Below are 19,620 nucleotides of genomic sequence, written 5' to 3' on the forward strand. Positions count from 1 at the left end.
GCCCATTCTCTCTGATCCTTCTCCCAGCTGCCATCTGGGCTCTGTCCCTTGCGCTGGGAGGGCAGGACCCCTGGCTTCCTCCTTCTCTCGCCCCACCATGATCATCCACCCTACAGGAGACTAAGCCATGATGGCTCTGGTTTTCACCACGCAGAGGGGTGGAGCCTAGAACTGGCTCCACACAGACCCTGGGCTGGTTATGGCACAGTCACAGCCAGGGTTGTGCCTTTTCCCTTCAAGCCCCATTTTCACCCCCTGCCATGCCCACTATAGGTGCCGTGCCACGGAGGTCTCCACTGAATCTAAATCTCCCTGGTGTCTCCCTTATTTCTCACCATCAGGAGGCAGCAGACGGGAGGCACACCATGGAGCTCGAGGTCCGCCAGCTCTGCTCCAGCACCCTGCAGTCCCTGGGTGATTCCCCCAGAATGGCCAATGTAAGTGACCCTGCCCCTCTCCATTGGACGCAGGCCTCTCTGCATCTGAGCTTTTCCATGAGACAGGCCCCAACCAGACTTATTTACCTGAGCCTCCCCGCTCCAGAACATCATGGGGTTGGGTAAAATGGAGCCAGATCTGATTCTTTGGAACAGGGAACACTCACCAGCTGAGTGCCCCTACATGCCAGGGTTTGGGGTCACAGGGGCTCTTCTGCTTTAGCATCCCCTGTGGTCAGTCATGCTGCTTCTTCAGCTTCCATAGCACAGTCCCTCTTCATTGGTCCCTCTGTTAACTTTTTCCTGGCTGTTACAGGGTGGGGGTCTATATAGCCCATCACATTCTTCTTTTGCAAAAGCCAACCCTAGCCCAGGACTTCCTGCCTCTCACCCACACTACCCTGGTGCCTAAGGGAGAATCCACTGAGCTGGGAGACACTACATCCAAATCTCATCTCTGCTGACTACCGCTTAGGTTTCCACACACTGCACAGACCTGATTACTGACCCAGGCCTCAGAACGCAAGCCTAAGCAGTCAAGTATTAGCCAGCCCCTCCCCACACTGAACAAATTAACAGCCACGTTGTGCAAGGTCACATCAGGCAGAGCTGAGACTAACAGCCACATTTCTAAGAAGGCAGACCCAAGTATTGTGCCCTCAGCTACACTGTCGTTTAGACTGAGCCTGCCAAAGATACGTGCTTTAGTTACTACAGGTGGGGAGAGAACCCCGGGGGTTCCTGCTCTCCACTATTCTATACTGTCCAGCAAAGAGTTGTGTAACCCTCTGGCATAGTGTGTGTTAAGTCCCCCTCTTGTCTACACAGCCGACAGCAATTTCATCTGTGGTTCAAGTGGCGCAGGCCTGTGTGGGGATGGGAAGGTCAGAGCTCAAACCTCCCTGAGCGCCTGTCATGGTTTCACTTGATGGTTTTGGTTTTCCTAGTCTCCTCTTTATTGATCAAGCTGGTGTATTGCGTTCACGCTGTGAGAACACGGCCTTTCCAAGTGGGACTGGAGTTAGGAAATACGGTGCTGTCAATGATGATGCTCCACTCAACAAAAGGCGGGGCTCAGTCAAGTGTCACTTGATTTGGTGCTGGAGGCAGACACTGACAGGTGTGAAGGGGGAGGGGGCGGGGATCGCTGCATGGTTCAGGCTGGGTAGAGAGATCTGGCTGGCGGTGGCGAGGCCAGGGGTGCCGTCTAGTGTAGGAAAGAGAGAGCTGGTGCAGGAAGAGGATATTTCCACACTGAGACGGCTTTTCTCTGCTCTGCAGGTTTTATGGCCTGGGCTGCTCCTTCAGCTGAGCCCAGCAGCCCATGGGCCAGCCCTGCCTCTCCTCCTGCAGACCTCGGTTGGGGTGGTAAAGAGGCTGCAGGAGGAAGGCAGGCTGCCCTTGGCCGAGAAGTGCGGCAAGGCGAACAGAGGTGAGTCCTAGTATTTTATCCACCCGCTCTTAGTCCTTCTCTAGCGAGAGGCGTCTGCCCCCAGGTTGGGGTGGGGATCAGCTCTCGGCTCTGGTTCCAGCTCACTGCAAGGACACAGCCAGCCGTCAAGGCACAGATAGAGCTCAGAGACGAATGCAAATGATCCCTCCAGAGCCTGATGGGGTGTCTCCCCTTTCTGTTCACAGGGTGTCGGTCAAGCCCCAGGGCCACTCTACCCCAGGAGCTGCTGGCTCGGCTGCTGGTGAGTAACCCGCAGTCAGGAGGTTTCCTTATGCTCAGTGGGAAGGGGCCGCTTCTGGAGCTGGCTAGCAATGCATAGTGGTGGTTCTTCTCCCCACAGCCCCCAGAGGAGCTGGCTCGTCACATTCCTCGCGGTCATTGCACATCAACCCAGCGCCTCTCGGCATTTAACAGAACCAGCCAGCTCTCTGAGCCAGCCACCTTCCCGGCTCCCCTGATCCTGGGGCTGGACCAGGGCCCCCAGCACAAGTTAGTGCAGCCCTCGGACGGCTCCAATAGAAGCCAGCTGGAATGAGCCCTTAGGGACTGTTGTGCAGGCCCCCTCCTGCCCCTTGGCCTCCAGCATCCTCCCTTCCCAAGGGGCAGCTGGGGATTCCCTTTATGGCCCAGCTGCCTCTTTCGGGCTGCTTCAAGCTCCCCTTGTGCTGCTCTAACCTAGGCCCAGGATCTGACCCAGCAGCTGCCTGACGGCCTCTGGATAAGCCTGTCTCCTTTCAGCTGAGCTAGAGCCAGCCCAGGAGTGAGAGGATGGAAGGAGCCAAATGCTGGTCCATGGAGTGTCCCCGATCAATTGAAATATCCATCTCAGTCCTGTCCTGGCTGTCAGCTCCACCTCCCTGCTGTCTCCTTCCCTCCACCACTGAGCTCTCCCCCTGCACCTGTAGGGAGCTCCCTTCTCACACTGCCTTGCAAGGGAGGGCTACAGCCACCTCTGCCTCTTTGTCCACCAGGTGCTCGGTGCGTCTTCATGCATGACGGTGCAGGTCAGAAGGGCAGCCATGTTCCTCCTCTTCCAGCTGATGAGCATGTTCCAGGCCGGCTCGGGCCAATACTGGAATAACTACACAACGGAAATGCTCCTCTACGTGGAAGGTGAGGGGGGAGTGTCTCCCCTGGCAGGAGCGAAGAGAGGGGACACCGTGGTGCTGGGCTAGAGAGGGAGAGGGCAGGGCCTCCCTCTGACTCCAGGATAATACGATGGTGTAACCTTGGAATCAGAGAGGATCATGTTAGGATCATTCTCCGGGTTCATCTAGCCCAGCCACCCCGTGCCTAGACAGGAAGGATCCTTTCCAGGACCATATCTAACCTTCATCTGATCCCTCACCCCCTGGGGAAGGATCTTGGCAAGCAGAACTCCTGGGTATTTCACATTAAGGGATTGTTGTCCATCAGTGATTTGCAAAGAGCCATGGGTCCCCTGGGGCCCATGAGTCGGCAGCACCTCCCCACCCCCTGCCAAACAAGAGCCAGGTTGCAGGCTGCTCCCCAGTAGAAGGGTCTAAACACAAAGGAAACTGACCTGCCCATCTCTTCCAGATCACAAGACCTGCTTCTGCCAGAGGGAGTGGGAGCAGCAGCTGCTGCAGGTAAGGGTCAGAGAAATGGAGGGCTGGAAAGGAACTCAAGAGGTCATCTAGTCCAGCCCCGCCATGCTGAGGCAGGATTAAGAGGCCTCTCAGCACCACTGCATTGTGGGACAGAGGAAGCGGCTGAGTCCAGCAGATAAAATTGGAGAAGCACCAGGGGCAGCTCACAAGGATTCACAAGCGTTACGAGAGACATGGGGGGTGACAGTGCACACTCCCTCTTCCCCTCCCCTCCCAGCTGTGGTGGGTTCCTGGCTGGAGCTATTGAGAGGACCAGTTTCTTGGCCCCTCTCGCTTCTAACTGGCTCTTCTTTCCCTGGCAGTTCCTGGAAGACCTTCTCTTCCTCATCTCGGACCATACCTGGCTGGGCTGTTTCATCACCAGTATCAGGCGCCAGCTGGCCCACAGCGATAAGCGGCCCAGTGACAAGGTCAGTGTCCTGGAAGGAATTGGGGTTCAGTGCCTAGTTCAGAACAGCAGTCGCTACCCAGGGGCAGCTTGGGGCCAGTGAAGCCGACAGCTATACCCAGTGGGCTCTGTGCATGCCAGGCCATGCCCAATGCATCCAGCATGATGGTGTCTCTTTCGCAGAGCTTTCTCTACAAGTGCTGGGGCACCGGGCTGATGTTATCTCCAGCAGAGAGCATCAAGCCCCAGCTATGGCGCCTGCTGGAGCTGGTCAATTTCCGAGAAGAAGAGGAAAGAGAGGTGAGGTCTTTGCTCCTCCGCTGTCAAGTGATCCCTCATTCCTTGTCAATCCCCTGATGCTACATGGGTATGTTCTGCCTTGGACAAGGTCCAGTGGATTGAAAAGATCTTCCCTATACCCATGCCCATGGCAATGACTTTGAGAGCCCATCCTGGCCCCTGGGCTTGTTGCTCAGCATTTCCAACCTCCATCTTTGTGTCTCTCAGGGATTCGCCCGAGCGCTTGGGCTGTGTGCCAGGCAACACCTCTATGAGATTTTTGCCATCCTGGAGCACTGGGAAGAGGTCGTCAGCAGGGTGCAGCTCCAGCCTTCTGCTGCTGGCTCTCTGGAGGTACGGTCTCACCTAGCATCTCTGCTCTTTCATCCATCCCTTCACCAGTCTTTGCAGGTAAAGGGACCTGCCAGGGAGGACCTTGCTTCCCAGAAGCTTGTTCAGCAAAGAGCTGAAATTCCAAGCTGTGGCTCAGCCTCTGTGGAGGGAGCCCTTTCCTTACTCCTCCGTGGAGCTGCAATCACAGCACTATGGGGTGGATCCAGGGGGGAAGGTGGGTGCTGTTGTATAAACTCTCCAGGGTATCTCCTGGGGAGCTCAGACATGCTCCACGCAGCCCCATAAAGAAGGCTCAGAGAGGGCCCAAAAGACACTGCCATGCCATCAGCGCCAGCTGACACATTTCTCAGCAGAACAGACCCTTGGTCTTCCCCTGAAGTGGGCTATTTCACAGACCGTCCTGGCAGACTCACCAGGGCTGGCATGTCTGACATTCCCCCTCCCCTCCCGCACCACCACCACCACCACCTTCCCAGTAACTCTCTGGGCCAGTGCAGTCCACTGTAGTCCCAGTGACATCTCTGGAGCTAGGCTGAATTAAAGCAGCTGCTAGAGCGTCCCCTTCAGCTGCCGGGTCACCTCAACCACCCAATCCTGGGGAGCTGGGAAGGGCTTCGGAGTCCAGGCAATTCAGCTCAGCAGAGTAACCTTTGGTTGCTAAGCCGGCTGGGTGAAAAATCCTCCCCTGGCCCCATTTGTGAGTTAGGAGCTGCTGGAGGCCATCCCTTCTTCTCACTCTTTCCTTTGCAATTCTCAGGAGCCAGCTTCCATCGAGCAGCTGAGAAGCCTCCTGCTCCTCACCTATGGGCACGTGGTCCACTCAGGCCCCACAGACCTCATCCTAGAGACCATAGGATACAAGATCCTGTCTCCCATGCAGAAACACTATTTTCTGAGCCCACATGTAAGTCAGAGCCCTCCCCTGACCGCCCATGCAGCACCTCCCCGGGCTGTGCACAGCAGCACAGAGCTATGTCTTTGCATAAACTCAGCTCCCAGGGCTGGCCCTTTGCCCCAGGAGGGGCAGGAGACATGAGAACAGCACCATTCTCTGTGACTCCCCCATCTCGATTAGCTTCTTCTCCGATTCCAGGCCCATGGAAGCTAATGGAAAGACTCCCATCTGGGCCTTGTTAGAGTGTAACTGAGCATCACTTGGTGCTGTTGTCCCAGAGACGACTGTATCCTCTTCGGTACCTCTAGGCTTGTGCTGCACTCAGGGATGAGAAGAGAAAGTTTTAGGGCCTGTTTCCCCACACGCTGCAGTCGATGGGGTAGCTGGGCACAAAAGGCGCACTGAGGGATTCAGGCCCCTAGCCCGGTTGACAGGTTCTGGTGCTGAAGGGGGATTTTTGAGATAACTCTAGGTTGTTTTCTTGCCATGGGAGGTTTGAGGCCGACGTTCAGTCCTATGCCCAATGCCCATATGCGCGTCCCAGTGAAAAGGAGAGGGGATGCTAGTTTGGTTTAACTGAATGTTTTCCTTGGAGAATGGACGCCTTGGTAGGGAGAGCCCAGCCAACTGCAGAGAGCAGCAGATTCCTGTCCCAGATCCGACAATTACGACCTGAATGTCAGGGGAGCTGATCAGCTGCAGGGCCCATTGACCACTCTGGGAACTGCAAGTGCTCAGCACCTGTGGAAATCAGCCCATTCCTTGCACCCATCTCCAGAGATGTTCCCCTAGGGACTGCAAAGATGTTCCACTCGGCAAGCCAGGTCCTTTCCCTTAGGCGTGAGGGCAATCCAGCCTAGCACAGCAGCTCCCTTGTAGAGACTTGCCCTGTAGCCTTTGTCTCAGCTCTCTATTGTCTGGGGCTGTTTCCTCATTGTTCTCTCCCCATCCTGCCTGCGAGCCCAGGACCCGCTGGTGAGATCTGCGTTTGTGAGAAGCCTCGTGCTGGTGGGTGAAGCTGTCACCCAAGTGAGCAGGATTCCCTTGGTGAGCCCGGACACATACACCGTGCTGTCCCCCCTGCTGGTGAGTGTGCATGCTGGGGTCCTGGGAGGGGTTCCTAGGTCAGATGCACATGCCAGAGTATCTGGCATTGAAGGCCATGTGCTGTGTTTGCGACCGGGTGCCCAGGGCTCTACATTGTGCACTGCAAAGCCAGTGCTGATGCCGGATTCTTCTGGTGCGATTCCAGCCCAAGGAATTAGATCTGCCCGGCACCCAGAAAGTGCCCTGGGGATTAACTCCAAGGGTTTTCACTCTGGGACATGATCCTGAGGAGTTAACAGGAGCAGCCCTCCCTTGGTTTGCAGGAAAATATTTGACCTCAGCTGTTCAGGACTCTAATGCTCCCATTCACAATATCGCCTCTGCACAGATCCCCCTTCCCTGCTCTGTGGCAGATGCTGAAGTTTCCAGATGTGCCATCAGGAATGGCGAACTAGGCGCATTCTGGCCACATGGCTGCTCCCAGGCCATCTGCCCAGCTCCGTGCCCCAGTGCACTGCATGCTGGGACTAAGGTTCGGCGGGGGCATCAAACAGCATTTGGCGATTCCATGTCTTGCTGAGTAACCAGGCTCCCCTAAATTCTTTTGCCTTTGACCCTCTGCTTTGCGCTGCAGGAGATCCTCAGAGGCAAGGACCGGGCCCGGCTGCAGAGCCCCGACCACAAGTGTGCCCTGCTGGCCATCTCATACATAGGGTACGTCCATGGGGCCTGTCTGACCTGCGGAGCTCAGCAGCCAGGGAGGGGCAGATGGAGGGAGAGGAAGTGAGGGAGGGACAAGTTGCAATAAGAACCAGAGGATGCTTCTCCCTGGTGGCTCACAAATGGGGCATATCCTCCTCGGCCTCCGGGTCACTTTATCCAGCCCCCATCTCTGCGTATTGCCTGGAAAGAGGGATCCCCTCCTGTCAGCATGTAGTGCTGTGAATGCAGCCGCAGAGCAGGGCCCAGGATCATCCCCGGAGAGCAGCTTCCCCAGCAGAGCCCCTGCCAGTCCCAGGGGGCATAGGCATCTCCAGACAGGACCATTCCCTAGGTGGTGGTTCTGCTGGCGATGCCTCCTGGAGCTCTGCTGCTTAGGGTGGGAGCTGTCCCTCCTGCCATCAAACTCAACCTGACTCATGCCGGGACCTGTCTCCATTCTAATGGCCCCGTCTGCTCCATTCCTTCCAATCAGGAAATTCCAGCCTCACCTGTCTGAGGAACAGGTGGCTGAGACCATCAGCACTTGTGTCACCAGCTACATGAGTCAGCGTCCAGCCCTGGTGAAGCTGAGAGGGACTGAGGTGGCAGAAAGCTCCGCTATCCGGGCAGAGGTTAGTGAGGCATAGACAAAGCTGCAACTTCCACCTGCATCCTTGGCTGGGAAACTCAGCCACCCCTGTGCTGAGTAGCTGGACCCTGGCCCGATGCAGGGAGCTGTGTGTCCAGCCGAAGCCAGCCCCTTGGTTTAATTTCCAAAGGGCTGGTGACAAGTGGCTATGCAGTTAACTCTGCAGTTGGGTTGGCAGGGAGGACAGCTGTAGAGGTGAGTGTCTGTGACACTGTACAGAATTACCCTGGCTTCTTGGCACAGGGAGCTAGAACTTACACCCAGTTGACACCAGCTGAGCTTCTGGCCCAGAGCATTAAATAGCATATGGTGCAGAGGGAGCAAAAGCATGGATTCGGGACAGCCACACGGCCAGGCCATGACTCACCTTGCCACAGAAACAGAGATTGGCTGGAACAGGGATGAACAGCTCAGCCCATGGCAAGCCAGCAGGGTGTTGGGGGCAGCTGGGACCCCTCCAGAGGGGAAGGAAGGAGGCCTTCCCTCCAGAGCCCAGCACAGTACATGTGTTGGTTGGGGAGCCCGGGTGGGAAGAAGGATTCTTTGGGAAAGGGCAGCCCATGGTCCAGGTGAGACCCATGTCTATGTGCAGGGAGATCAGTATCACCTGGGTAAAGGGACCCCAAATACCAACAGCACCTGGCTCCAGACGGGGGGATCCACTCGTCCCCCTGCCTCGTGCACCCCACCTCCCTTGCTATTTACTCCCCTGCTTCTCTCTGCTGCAGTCTCTCCAAGAACTGCTCTGGGAGGGCCTGGACCATGTCCTGCAGACATTCCTGGAACAGCACCTGACCCCCACCACTCTACTGCAGCTGTTTCTGGTATGATAGGGAGAGTGACGGCGAGGGGCCCATTAGCACTGGCCTTCTGGGGATGGGCCGGCTGCTCAGGTTCTACCCGAACCACAAGAGGGAAGGCTCCAGTTGATCCCGGGGGGGCTGAGCAGGCCTCCCAGCTGCTGTGAACTAGCCAGTCCCCCAGGGCATACACCCAACCCTGGGATCAAGCAAGACAATCCTAGTCTTGCTCCAGGGGGTGTCACTTTGGCCTCCTAAATTTGGGGTGGCACCCCTGTGCCCCTGAAGGAACAGCCCCAAGACCCCACAGGATCAATGGGGAGAATCCTGAAAGCGCTGAGCCCAAGACCTTCAGACCTGTCCCAGCGCCCCGCAGACAGGAGAGGAGCACTGAGCTCCAGTGTCCGGAAGCGGAGGAGAAGGGGTTAAATGCTCCGTGTCCTCTCCCTGCTGGGGCGGGAAGCAGGTTCTGGAGGTTGCCCCGGCATTGCTGCCACTCACACGGCTTTCTCCCTGCTCCCCAGCACTTGCAGCCATGGATCTGCTCCCCCCGGGCCCAGGAGAGGAGCCGAGCTGTGAAAGCCAGCGCCCGGCTCCTCATGTTCTATCAATTCAAGGCCATGACCGAGGTGAGCAGCACAGACCCTGCTACCCCCCACAGCATTCACGGGGGAGGAGGGTGTGATACAGAGCTGAGCTCGCCCCAACCCATGCCCTGATTTTCTGTTCGGTGGCCCATTAGGACCTGAAACCCATGGTGGAGCAGGGCTACATGGCCGGGCTGCTGACAAGCCAGGCCTTCGATGCTCAGAAGACCACCCGATACTGGGCATATCAGGCTCTCTACTGGCTCTTCACGCCTTGCACAGGTAAGATGGAGCGCAAGCAATCGACAATTCTCAGCCTTCACAGCCCCAGCCATTACCTAGCGAGCAGAGCTGCAGAGAGAACATGGCGCCTTCATCGCAGCTCTGACCAGGGGGACACAGAGCAGAAGTGGGTTGGTACCTACTGGGCTGACCTGGTATCTGCCCTTCACCAGATGCCTGGGATCATCTGGGACCTCCCCTGATCTCACCCCACCCCAACACACCTTCTAGGTGGGCAGTTGGCCCAGGAGCCAGCTGAGAGCTCACCCCAGCTGTGCCCAGAGTCTGGCTCTTTGGCACCTCTGCCCTGGCTTGACGGGAAGGGGGAAGAATCTGGCCTGAGAGCGCTGCCTGAGTGCTGCTGGTTTCTCGTGCAGCCGTCGTGTACAGCAAGACAGGGGCGTTGTTGACTGTGCTGAGCAAGACGCAGCAGGATGCCAGCTGCAGAGAGAGCCCTGCCCATGTTGCTATGGTGAGTAAAAGAGACTGTGGCTGGAGAGACAGACACGCACATGGGAAAGGGAGGGGTTATTGTCTCCTTCCCGCGATGAGGAGCCGGCAGATGGAAATTCCTGGGTATGGGTTCCAATGCCCACTCACATAGCCCTGGGCACAGGCTGCCAGTGCCTCTGTCCCCGTTCCCTGAAGAGCAAACCCACCTCCCCGGGCCGGGGCTCGCTGCTCACACTTGGCCTGTGCCTTTCCCTGCAGCTCATCGCGGAACACCTGCAGTCCCGTGACCTCATGCCCTTCAGCTTCACCCTGCTGGTGGGCCTGCTGGAGAAGGGGGAGTGTGCTGAGCAGCTGGCGGGCGTCATGGAGGCGGTGCTGAGACAGCAAAAATCAGAGCTACAGGGTCAAGTAATGGCTGGGCATTGGCCCTCTCGGGCAGCTCCATCTTGCCCCGTGCCTACAATTCCTGGTGCCTGAGGGAGGATGTGGAAGGGGGACATCCGTTCTCACCATCATTGATCAATGGGACCCATCCATACCCTGTCTGCCGGGCGGACTCTCGGCACGGCCTTGTAATCCTTTGCAGGCTTCGATCCCAGGAGTCTGGCTTGCCCGGCTCACTCCTTGGAAAATGTGCCCTATTTCCAGACCCATCCCTCAGCTAGGGGAACAGAGTCTGCAGTGGCATCCCCGGTGTCCACTGACTCTTTGCCCAGTGGACACAGATTGACGTAGGGCATGGAAATGCATCCCAGACGTTTAGATCCCACTCTGGTGCTGAAGCAGCCCAGGTGTGCTGTCACAAGGGGAGGTACAGCTGGGATATCCGGGGGTGGGGTATCACTGGGCAGTGGGATTGGGACTGTAGCAATGTGGGTTCACCCCTGCGGCGCCTCCTGCTGGTCTCTGTCGGAAATTAGCTCTGCAGCCATCGGAGCGCCCTCTGCAGGCCGGTGATCCACCTAACCGCTGGCCCTGTGTCCCTCCAAGGAACCCTTAGTGCTACGGAGCTGGATCACAGGTGGAGGTTTCAAAGGACCAAACCCAGAAACCCCCTCGGACTGGTCACTAACTAGGAGAGTTTATTCATGGCCTCCACCAGGCCATGGGACCGTTGACTTGTTTCTGAGCCTGACCAGCTCCTCCTGGCCCTTGCCTGCCAGCCACCCACAGCAGGAGTAGGGTCTCAGCCCCTGCTTTGCTTCCACAGGTGCAGGATCTCCAAGCCGCTCTTTCCTACACACTGAGCCCACCCCGGGGGGAGCGGCTGAGTGATGGGACAAGAGACATCCTCCACCTACTGGCCAGGCAGCACACCAAGACCGCAGTCAACATCCTCCTGAAGATGCCCTGGCCTTACAAACAGTGAGTGCCGGCCCTGGGGAAAGGATAGAACACCCCCCTCCAGCCTCCGAGCCCCCCTTAATGGGGTCACTCCACAGCACCATGGTTACATGCAGGACAAACCCTCCCCTTGCACACAGGCCCCCAGGGAACAGCCCTGCCCCAGCGTGTGATCACCATTAGCCTCCGTGTCCCTTGGAGGGCTCCAGAGCTATTCCTAACACAGCTGTCACCCTCCCGCACTTGGTTCTGTGCACTGCTAACCAGCCCACCCCCTCCCGGTTTGGCCGCACAATGGCTTAGCTGGCTGGAGGCCAGAACAGTCTTCCAGGGCCCCTCATCACAACACAGACCAGGAGAGACCCCATGTGAGCAGGGTCACCCCGTCTGTCAGCATGGCCCCCTGCTCCCGGCAGGTCCTCCCTCCAGGCTGAGGCAGGAGAGGGGCCAGCCTAACTACATCGCTCCCCACAGACGCCCCTACACTGAGCATGTCCCGCAGGGGCACCCCCTCCCTCCAGCTTGGAAATGCCCTCTCCCCCCTGAAATCCCAGCCTGGTCCCTTCCCCATCCCCGCACACTTTTAGACACCTCATCCCACCCCTAGAGGCTGGTCTTCTCTGATTTATTCAATCTATTTATTGCTGACCTGGGAACCAAGAGTAGGAGTGGGCTGATAAAGTTTGCGGACGACACCAAGTTGGGAGGTATTGCCAATTCGGAAAAGGATCGGGATATCCTCCAGGGAGATTTGGATGACCTTGTAAGCTGGAGTATTAGTAACAGGATGAAATTCAATAGTGAGAAGTGTAAGGTTATGCATTTAGGGATGACTAACAAGAATTTTAGTTATAAGCTAGGGACGCACCAGTTGCAAGTAACGGAGGAGGAGAAGGACCTAGGAGTCCTGGTTGATCGTAGGATGACCATGAGCAGGCAATGTGATGTGGCCGTTAAGAAAGCAAATGCGGTATTGGGATGCATTAGACGAGGTATTTCTAGTAGGGATAAGGAAGTGCTAGTCCCGTTATATAAGGCGTTGGTGAGGCCTCATTTGGAGTATTGTGTGCAGTTTTGGTCTCCCATGTTTAAGAAGGATGAATTCAAACTGGAACAGGTACAAAGAAGGGCCACTAGAATGGTCCGAGGAATGGAAGGCCTGTCATATGAAAGGAGACTTGAGGAGCTCGGTTTGTTTTCCTTAACCAAAAGAAGGATAAGAGGAGATATGATTACACTCTTTAAATATATCAGAGGGATAAATACCAGGAAGGAGAGGACTTATTTCAGCTCAGTGCTAATGTGGACACGAGGACAAATGGATATAAATTGTCAGTTAGGAAATTTAGGCTAGAAATTAGACAAAGGTTTCTAACTATCAGGGGAGTGCAATACTGGAACAGCCTACCGAGGAAACAGTGGGGCGAAGGACCTCCATGACTTTAAGACTAAGCTAGATAAGTTTATGGAGGAGATGGTATGATAGGATACCGGGCTTAGTCAATAGGTTAATTAAGTGCCACACTGGTAAATAGTACAATGGGTCAATGATATGTTATTCTTAACCTTTTTCCAGAGGGTATGGCTGGAGAGTCTTGCCCGCATGCTCGGGGTTCAGCTGACCGCCATATTTGGGGTCGGGAAGGAATTTTCCTCCAGGGTAGATTGGCTGTGGCCCTGGAGGTTTTTCGCCTTCCTCCGAAGCATGGGGCAGGGGTCGCTTGCTAATGGAGTGGGGAGATCGGCTAATGTGGCCTGCATCTTGCAGGAGGTCAGACTAGATGATCATATTGGTCCCTTCTGATCTATGATTCTATGATTCTATGATTCTATGATTCACCAGCCTGCCAGGTTCCCCAGGGCCAGCAGCGCCTTCCCTGCATCCTGCCCAGAGCCGACAAGCACGGAGCCCATTTTACAGCCTTCTCCAACCCCCCACCCCCACCCCAGAGCCATGGCGTGGCCAGAACTGGAGCCTTGTTGCTCCTGAACCCCCTGCCCCCTGCCCCATGGGGAAGGAGCTCCTCCTCTCCTTGCCTGCAGCCCCCCTCTCTGCCCCCCAGCTCAGGAGATCCAGCCCAGCACCTAGCACGAACCCCCGCCCCCCAAGGGTGGGCACCTCCTCACACCAGCCCCCACCCCTGAGCCTGAAGTAACTGCTTTCCCCCATGGGGGCTCTAACCCCAGCCCCTCTGGTTCCCATCAGGAGAAGGCAGCAAGGGAGGGAGGGGGCCCCCCAGCTGGGAGAAGTGAGTCTGGCCACCTCCGCCCAGCCCTTGCTGTGACCCAGCGCCCCCTGGCAGCGCCCAGGCAGGAGGGTATGAACCCCTTAGGACTGGCCAGGGCCTGAAGGGCCTTGAGGTCAGCCACCAGCAGGCTCAACCTGCTGCTTCTGGCCCGTCGCCCCTCAGAGGGCGTCATCCCCAGTGTGTCCCAGCTGGGCCCGTGTGATGGAGTAGGGACTGTCTGTGTGGGGGATGGGAGAGCCGGGGAGGACTTTAGGTGATGGACAATACCTGAGCCTGTAACCTGAGCTAGGCAGGCGGGAGGAGAGGTCAACACCTTGGCCAGGGAAGCTAGTCAAAGCAGCAAAGACAGAGAGCCAGCTGGAGAGGGTTGGGTCAGTTTCGGTTTGGGGCTGGGGGGTGCAGTGCTGGGAATCCCAAGCTGGGAACTAAGCTCCCTGCACCCCCAGAAGGACCAGTTTGAGGGGTCCTGGCTGTATTTCCAAGCTCTGCTGTATCCTGCATTCCTGTTGTCCAATAAACCGTCTGTTTTACTGGCTGGCTGAGAGACACTGTGAGACCCAGGAAGAGGGGTGCAGAGCCGGACTCCCCCACACTCCGTGACAGCCCGTCCTCTGTGTTAATTCCTTACCTGCCTGTCCCCCTGTCCGTCACAGCCACATCAAGGCCATCTGGAGGTTCCTGGGTGCAGACCCCATGCTGACCAGGGAGGTACTCCACATCCTGCTGGACGACAGCCCGGAGAAGGGCTGGGCTAACCCTGGACAGACCCAGGACAGGAGCTGCCCCCAGCCAGCCCGGCTGCCCCCGGCGGTAAGTTCCCATCGCTGGCATTCAGCCCCCTTTCCTGGCTCCATTCTGCGCACGGCCACGGTCTTCTGACTGTATCTTTTCCCTTCCAGACCACATACGGCCTGTGGGAGCTGATCGGGGCCTTGGGGCAAGGGGACACCCTGGAGGGACACGAGGACGACCTGTTCGCCTCTTGCTTCCTTGCCATCGCCAGCCCCCCGGCACAACACCTCTTAGGAGTCCAGCAGGACTGGCCCAGTGACACCAGTCCACGCAGGTAATGTGTGGGGCTGATGGATCCCAGCACTCACATAGTGTCTGTGCTAGCCCCTAGGAGAGGGAAGCTTCCTGCTTGGACCCTCGTTGTCCAGGGACCCCCAACGCCTTCGGGGGACCGAGGGTTCAGATCAGTCAGGTTTCTTGTGCTGAGGAGCAGGCAGAGCTGCCCCTGGGTACTCAGGGAGCCAGAGAGCTCCTCAGAGTGGGCAGCTCAGCAGGGTGATGAAGGAGCTGAGCCGGGGGGCGGGGGGAGCAGAGCTGGGGAGCAGGGCAGAGCTGGCTGCTGTCTCTATTTACTGTCTGCTTTGAAGGCTTTGGACAGGCCGGGCCTGTCACTGAGCCACTTCATCCCTTTTCTGCAGTGGGCCCTGGGGGGCAGGGCTCAGGAGATCAGGGGGCACTGCCTGTACTTTTCTCCCCAGGGTCAGTATCCTGGGGGGAGGGGCAATTTTCACATCTTTGGAGGAGAGCGAAGGTCACATCTGCAGACACCCCCCACACACACACAGTTGCGGGGGGAGAACCAAAGGCAGAAGTGGGGCAGCATCTATTCTCACCCTGATCCTTTCAGTGCTGCAGCAAGGGAGTGCTGCAGCCAGGCCCCCACCCCGCCCAGAGAGCAAGCATCCCCGCATCACCATCTCCTGCCTCCTTCTCTTCCCAGCATGGCCGTGCAGGCCCTGGCGCGGGTGCTGCGCCTCAGGGGCAGTCAGCCAGCTGTGGAACTAATGGACCAGGAGCAAGGCTGGCAGCTGCTGGAAGAGGCCCAGCCCAAGGGGTTCACTCTCCTTAGCAGGTGAGGACAGAGGCTGGAGGAGTCACGTTCTCACAGTGGGGCAGAGATGGGAGGGGGTGGCCGGGACCGGGCCGGATTCCAGCCTGTGCAGGGCTCTCATGCACACATCAACATGAGTTCTTGTTCTCTCCCAGAGCCATAGTGAGCCACCCAAACCTGGCCCTGAAGAGCATCCCACAGCTTCTCCTTCCCAGCCTGCAGGCCAGCCAGGAGGGTGAACGCATGGCCTGCACCGCCCTGTTCGCAGAGGTGAGCCTGGAGGACCAGGGGGAAGGGTTAACCAGGTCCAGAAGATGATGGAACAGGGGGCCAATAGCTGGTCAGCCAATGAGAAACGGTCCTGGTGGTGTATTGCTTGTAAATTAATCCCTCTGCTGGGGGATCTGTGGTGGAGTTTGGGAGCACCCCACTGGAACCAGAGGGAGCGCTCTGCCCTGCACATATCACTTCCGCTAAGCTCAGCTGAAGCCAGCCCCTCGTGAACAGCAGTCGGTACGGATCTAAGTCACCTCCTGAGCCCTGATCATACTCCCTTGCCCTTGCTCCTGCCGGGCTAGGACCCACTGGCCTCGCCCAGCCCTCTCTGACAGCTCCTTTCCTTCCCTTTAGTTCCTCGGCAGCCCCCTGCTGATGGAAAACGAGCCCAAGGCCATGCGGAAGCAGGTGCTGAAGGCCATGCTGCAGCAGACGCAGGACAGCAACATCCACATTCGTGGCAGAGCCCTGCATGGCCTCAGGAACGCAGTGACCGCGTTCCCGGACAAGGTGGGTCTGGAATGGCAGGATACTAGGCAGAGAAGGCTGGGTAGGAAGCTCCTGGTTCCCCTTCTCCTCAGCCTATGGCTCCTATGGAGAAGACTGGGCTGTAGGCTGACTTGACTGGACTGTGGTTACACTCAGGCTGACAGATGGTTACTCACCGAGCGGCATCCAACCCCTTGTCTGCAGGTCAGGAAGAAGCAAGACCAGATTCTGGCGAGCTTTGTCCACGGCGTATGCCAATCCTGCGACCCCTGCGCCATTCTGGACGCGACGGAAGGGCTCTGCTGGATGCTGCGGGACCCCAAGGCGCCTCTGAAGGCGCATGTTGCCGTTCCGCTGGCCATGCAGGCGAGAACATTCTTTGAGGATGTAAGTACCAAGCAGGGCAGGCCCCAGGGTGCTATAGGACACCCCACAGGGGGAGATGGTCAGGACCTGCCCTCACACGGAGGGGGCTCAGTGTCCGAGGCAGGCACATTCCTGCATTTGTGGGGCAGCTCAGCTCCTCTGCCAGGGGAGGCAGGGATAGAACCATTCTTGGGCCCTGGGCCCACAATTGTTCGGCAGCCCTGGGGCCCAGCAGGAAGGAGAGGAGTTTGTAGAGAATTGTCCTGTCGTTTGAACTAGCTGAAACCTCTCCGGGCTCTGCAGCGGCCAGGCTGATTCCCAAAGCATGTGAGGTCCTCAGCCTGTCCCCTCTAACCACCCTGAACCCCCTGTCTGCAGGAGAACAGCAGCCTGAGGCGGGCCTCCATCGAGCTCTTTGGCCAGCTCAGTAAGTTTGTTTCCAAGAGGTCATCCCGCTTCGGGGCTGAGGTGGAGAAGAGCATGGGGACGCTGCTGATCCACCTACAAGACGGGGACCCCCAGGTGGCCCAGGTGAGTGCAGCTGAGGGCTCATAGGGGCAGGGGTGGCTGCTGGGGGCATTCGAACAACATGGCAAGGGTGGTGCAAACTCCCCCCTCCAAGCCCCAGATCTCTTCAGTGCTGCCCTGTGGCACCCAGGACCCCCCACTAATCCAGCCCTCCCCCACCCCCCACAGAGCTCTGCCAGCCCTCAGAGTGTAGCTGTGGGGTAGATCTGTGAGGTTTCCTTCTCCTCCTCCATTCCCCACAGGCACCTCCAGCCTCCCTGCCCAGCCAGCCTCTCCGAGGCCGTGGCTCCATTTTACAGCCTGCCCTGTTTAGTGGCCAGGCCCAGGTCTATCTCTGGCCCCTAGCAAGTGACCTAACCCAAGCAGGGCCTCAGGGAAGGGCAGGTCGCTGAGGCCGACTGGGTCTCCATTGCTGCTGCCCTGCCCTCACCTGTGTGCTAGCTCCTGCCTGGGAATGACCAGCCTCCTGCAGCAATCTCCCCTCCGCCGAGTAGCAGCCCCCAGTAGTGCCTGGGATTGAGGGGAGGCCAAGTATGTTGGACACCGGGCAGTGCTGTTAACCACTTAACAGGGACCCCAAGGGAATGGCCCCTTCCCTGCTCCAGGAGTGTCCCTCTCCGGCCCCAGCACTCGGGCCTGGCTCCTCTCAACCCAGCCAAGCTGGAGATGGGGGCTGTGGGGGTCTGGGGAACAACCGTCAGGCCAGAGGAGGTTCTGCAAAGAGCTGGCTCCTTGCTGCTCCGGCACAGCGGAGTCTCCCCAAGCCATGCAGAGCCTGCGAGTTGGCAGCCCCTTGCGCTCAGGGAAACTCACCCAGCTCCCTTCTCGCCCTCTCTGGCAGGCGTGCAGGGTGGCATTGCTGCACTGCGCATCCTTCCTGAGCTACCAGCCCCTGCGCAACCTCGTGCGGAGCCAGCTGGCCGAGGGAGCGGCCCCCGCCATCCCCACCTTCCTGAGCGAAGCCTGCAGGACCCTGGTGAGTGAGATCTGGGGTGTGGGCCCTGCAGGACTGGGCGGTGGGAGGACCTAGGCACAGAGCATTTCCCTGCTCTAGGCAGGGCCGACTCTAACTTTTTTGCCGCCCCAAGCAAAAAAAAAGAGGGCCGCCCCCCCGAAACACCCTCCCCCAAGCGCCACGCCCCCGAAACAAAAACAACAAAAAACCTCTCCCCTACTGAACCAAAACCCCCCAAAAAACCCACGCGCTCCCCGCCCACCCCAAGAATGGCCACCCCTTACAAGGTGCTGCCCCCCATTGACTCAGCCCTCCCCCGCCCTTGCGGATGGCTCCCCTACAAGTCAGCTCTGTCCCATGGGAGGAGTCAAGGGGGAGAGGGCTCTGGCAGCCAGGGGTTCCTCACCTCCCTAGCAGGCAGCTCCCCTCAGCCTGGGGAGGATGTGTGGCTTGGGACTAACTGGGTTCTTGGCTTCCCAGCTCCAGGACTGCCCAGGGAGGCTGAGCAAGAAGGCTGCCCTGAGAGCAGCAGCTGCCCAACAGCTGATCGGTAAGAAAAGAGCTGGAGCTCTACTTCCTATTATCCCTCCCTGCCCCATGAGCCTGGGGCCCAGTGCCACATGCACACTGCCAACGGGGGGAGGGGCTGGCCACCTCTGCCTGCACACACACACACCCACCTCCCCCCACACACCTTCCCACCTCCCTGGGACAAAGCGGGAACCAAGACTCCCTGCAGCCAGATACGGGAGGGCTCTGCTGCCAGAGGGTCTCTCCGTCCTGGCCCTGGACAAGCCCAGCGCCTGCAGCAGGAGCAGGCCCGAGGGAGAGATCCTCTCTCACAAAGGTCTCACCCTGGTCCCCATCCCCCCACCCCCGAGGCACTGGCCCCAGCCAGGTCCCCCTGCAGCCTGTACAGGGAGGCCAGAGATTCACAGGAAGCCCCAGCCCTGCCCACCCCAGCTACCACCAGCCATGCAGGCAAAGAGCCAGGGCAGCAGCTCTGCCACACTGTGCTTCATGCCAACTCCCCGTGGGGCTTGTGTGCACAACACCTCTCTCCTGGCCTTTGGGGGCACGAGGCCAAAGGCAAAATGATCCCAATAATCTTGGGGACTGACTCTCCACCCAGCTCCTTCCCCTCCTCTGCCCGGGTGGATTGGGGGCCGGGGACACCTTGAAGGACAGAAATACAAGTGGTGGCTGTCACCCTGCATGCTGTTAAATAACCAGGCCCACCTGCCTCCCTTAGGATACATGATGGAGAATTGAAGCCAGAGAAGAGCAGCAGGCTTGGACCACCCGCCCTGCTGTAAGTCCCAGCTGAGGGGTAGTGCTGTGCTGGGAGGAGAGGCAGGGGGAAATCGGGGAGGGGTTCTAGGGGCAGGGGGCAGCAGCCACATCGCATGGTGGCTGGGAGCCGGAACCCAGTTGGAGTGACCTGCAGAGTGTAGGAGGAGGGAGAAAACCCTCAGGGCTGGTTCTGGGGTATCCTCTCCCATAGTGTGAACCTCCCTGCCCCATGAGGTGTTGCCATCTTGGCCTGGGCAGAAGCCATAGCTGGTCAGCAGGGTCTGGAAGTCAGAAGTGAGTCGTTCTTGGCAGGCAGGGGG

The 19,620-nt window shown here is 58.3% G+C and overlaps 1 protein-coding gene across 10 annotated transcripts in view; it reads left to right on the forward strand.

Moving 5' to 3' along the window:
- The window catches only part of LOC120373111 (maestro heat-like repeat-containing protein family member 1), a 53,131-nt gene that overhangs the window by 15,319 nt on the left and 18,192 nt on the right, over positions 1-19,620 (forward strand). For 8 of the 10 annotated variants that reach the window (XR_005585393.1, XR_005585392.1, XR_005585394.1 and 5 more), the window contains exons 14-40: positions 342-437; positions 1,719-1,869; positions 2,076-2,131; positions 2,862-3,003; positions 3,451-3,500; positions 3,824-3,931; positions 4,093-4,209; positions 4,417-4,542; positions 5,300-5,446; positions 6,404-6,523; positions 7,119-7,198; positions 7,680-7,818; positions 8,564-8,659; positions 9,160-9,264; positions 9,378-9,504; positions 9,882-9,976; positions 10,216-10,365; positions 11,168-11,322; positions 14,204-14,360; positions 14,450-14,616; positions 15,283-15,414; positions 15,549-15,663; positions 16,024-16,179; positions 16,363-16,545; positions 16,903-17,055; positions 17,894-18,028; positions 18,488-18,557. Coding sequence is in view for 4 of the 10 variants with exons in the window: in XM_039491005.1 (XP_039346939.1) it covers positions 342-437; positions 1,719-1,869; positions 2,076-2,131; positions 2,862-3,003; positions 3,451-3,500; positions 3,824-3,931; positions 4,093-4,209; positions 4,417-4,542; positions 5,300-5,446; positions 6,404-6,523; positions 7,119-7,198; positions 7,680-7,818; positions 8,564-8,659; positions 9,160-9,264; positions 9,378-9,504; positions 9,882-9,976; positions 10,216-10,365; positions 11,168-11,322; positions 14,204-14,360; positions 14,450-14,616; positions 15,283-15,414; positions 15,549-15,663; positions 16,024-16,179; positions 16,363-16,545; positions 16,903-17,055; positions 17,894-18,028; positions 18,488-18,557 (3,328 nt within the window). In the remaining 6 variants the exon portion in view is untranslated. Of the gene's footprint in view, positions 1-341; positions 438-1,718; positions 1,870-2,075; positions 2,132-2,861; positions 3,004-3,450; positions 3,501-3,823; positions 3,932-4,092; positions 4,210-4,416; positions 4,543-5,299; positions 5,447-6,403; positions 6,524-7,118; positions 7,199-7,679; positions 7,819-8,563; positions 8,660-9,159; positions 9,265-9,377; positions 9,505-9,881; positions 9,977-10,215; positions 10,366-11,167; positions 11,323-14,203; positions 14,361-14,449; positions 14,617-15,282; positions 15,415-15,548; positions 15,664-16,023; positions 16,180-16,362; positions 16,546-16,902; positions 17,056-17,893; positions 18,029-18,487; positions 18,558-19,259; positions 19,320-19,620 lie in introns of all 10 variants that reach the window. The other 2 variants (XM_039491007.1, XM_039491008.1) reach the window with 1 other exon arrangement.

Source organism: Mauremys reevesii, linkage group 10 (assembly GCF_016161935.1).
Source record: "Mauremys reevesii isolate NIE-2019 linkage group 10, ASM1616193v1, whole genome shotgun sequence".
NCBI lineage: Eukaryota > Metazoa > Chordata > Testudines > Geoemydidae > Mauremys > Mauremys reevesii.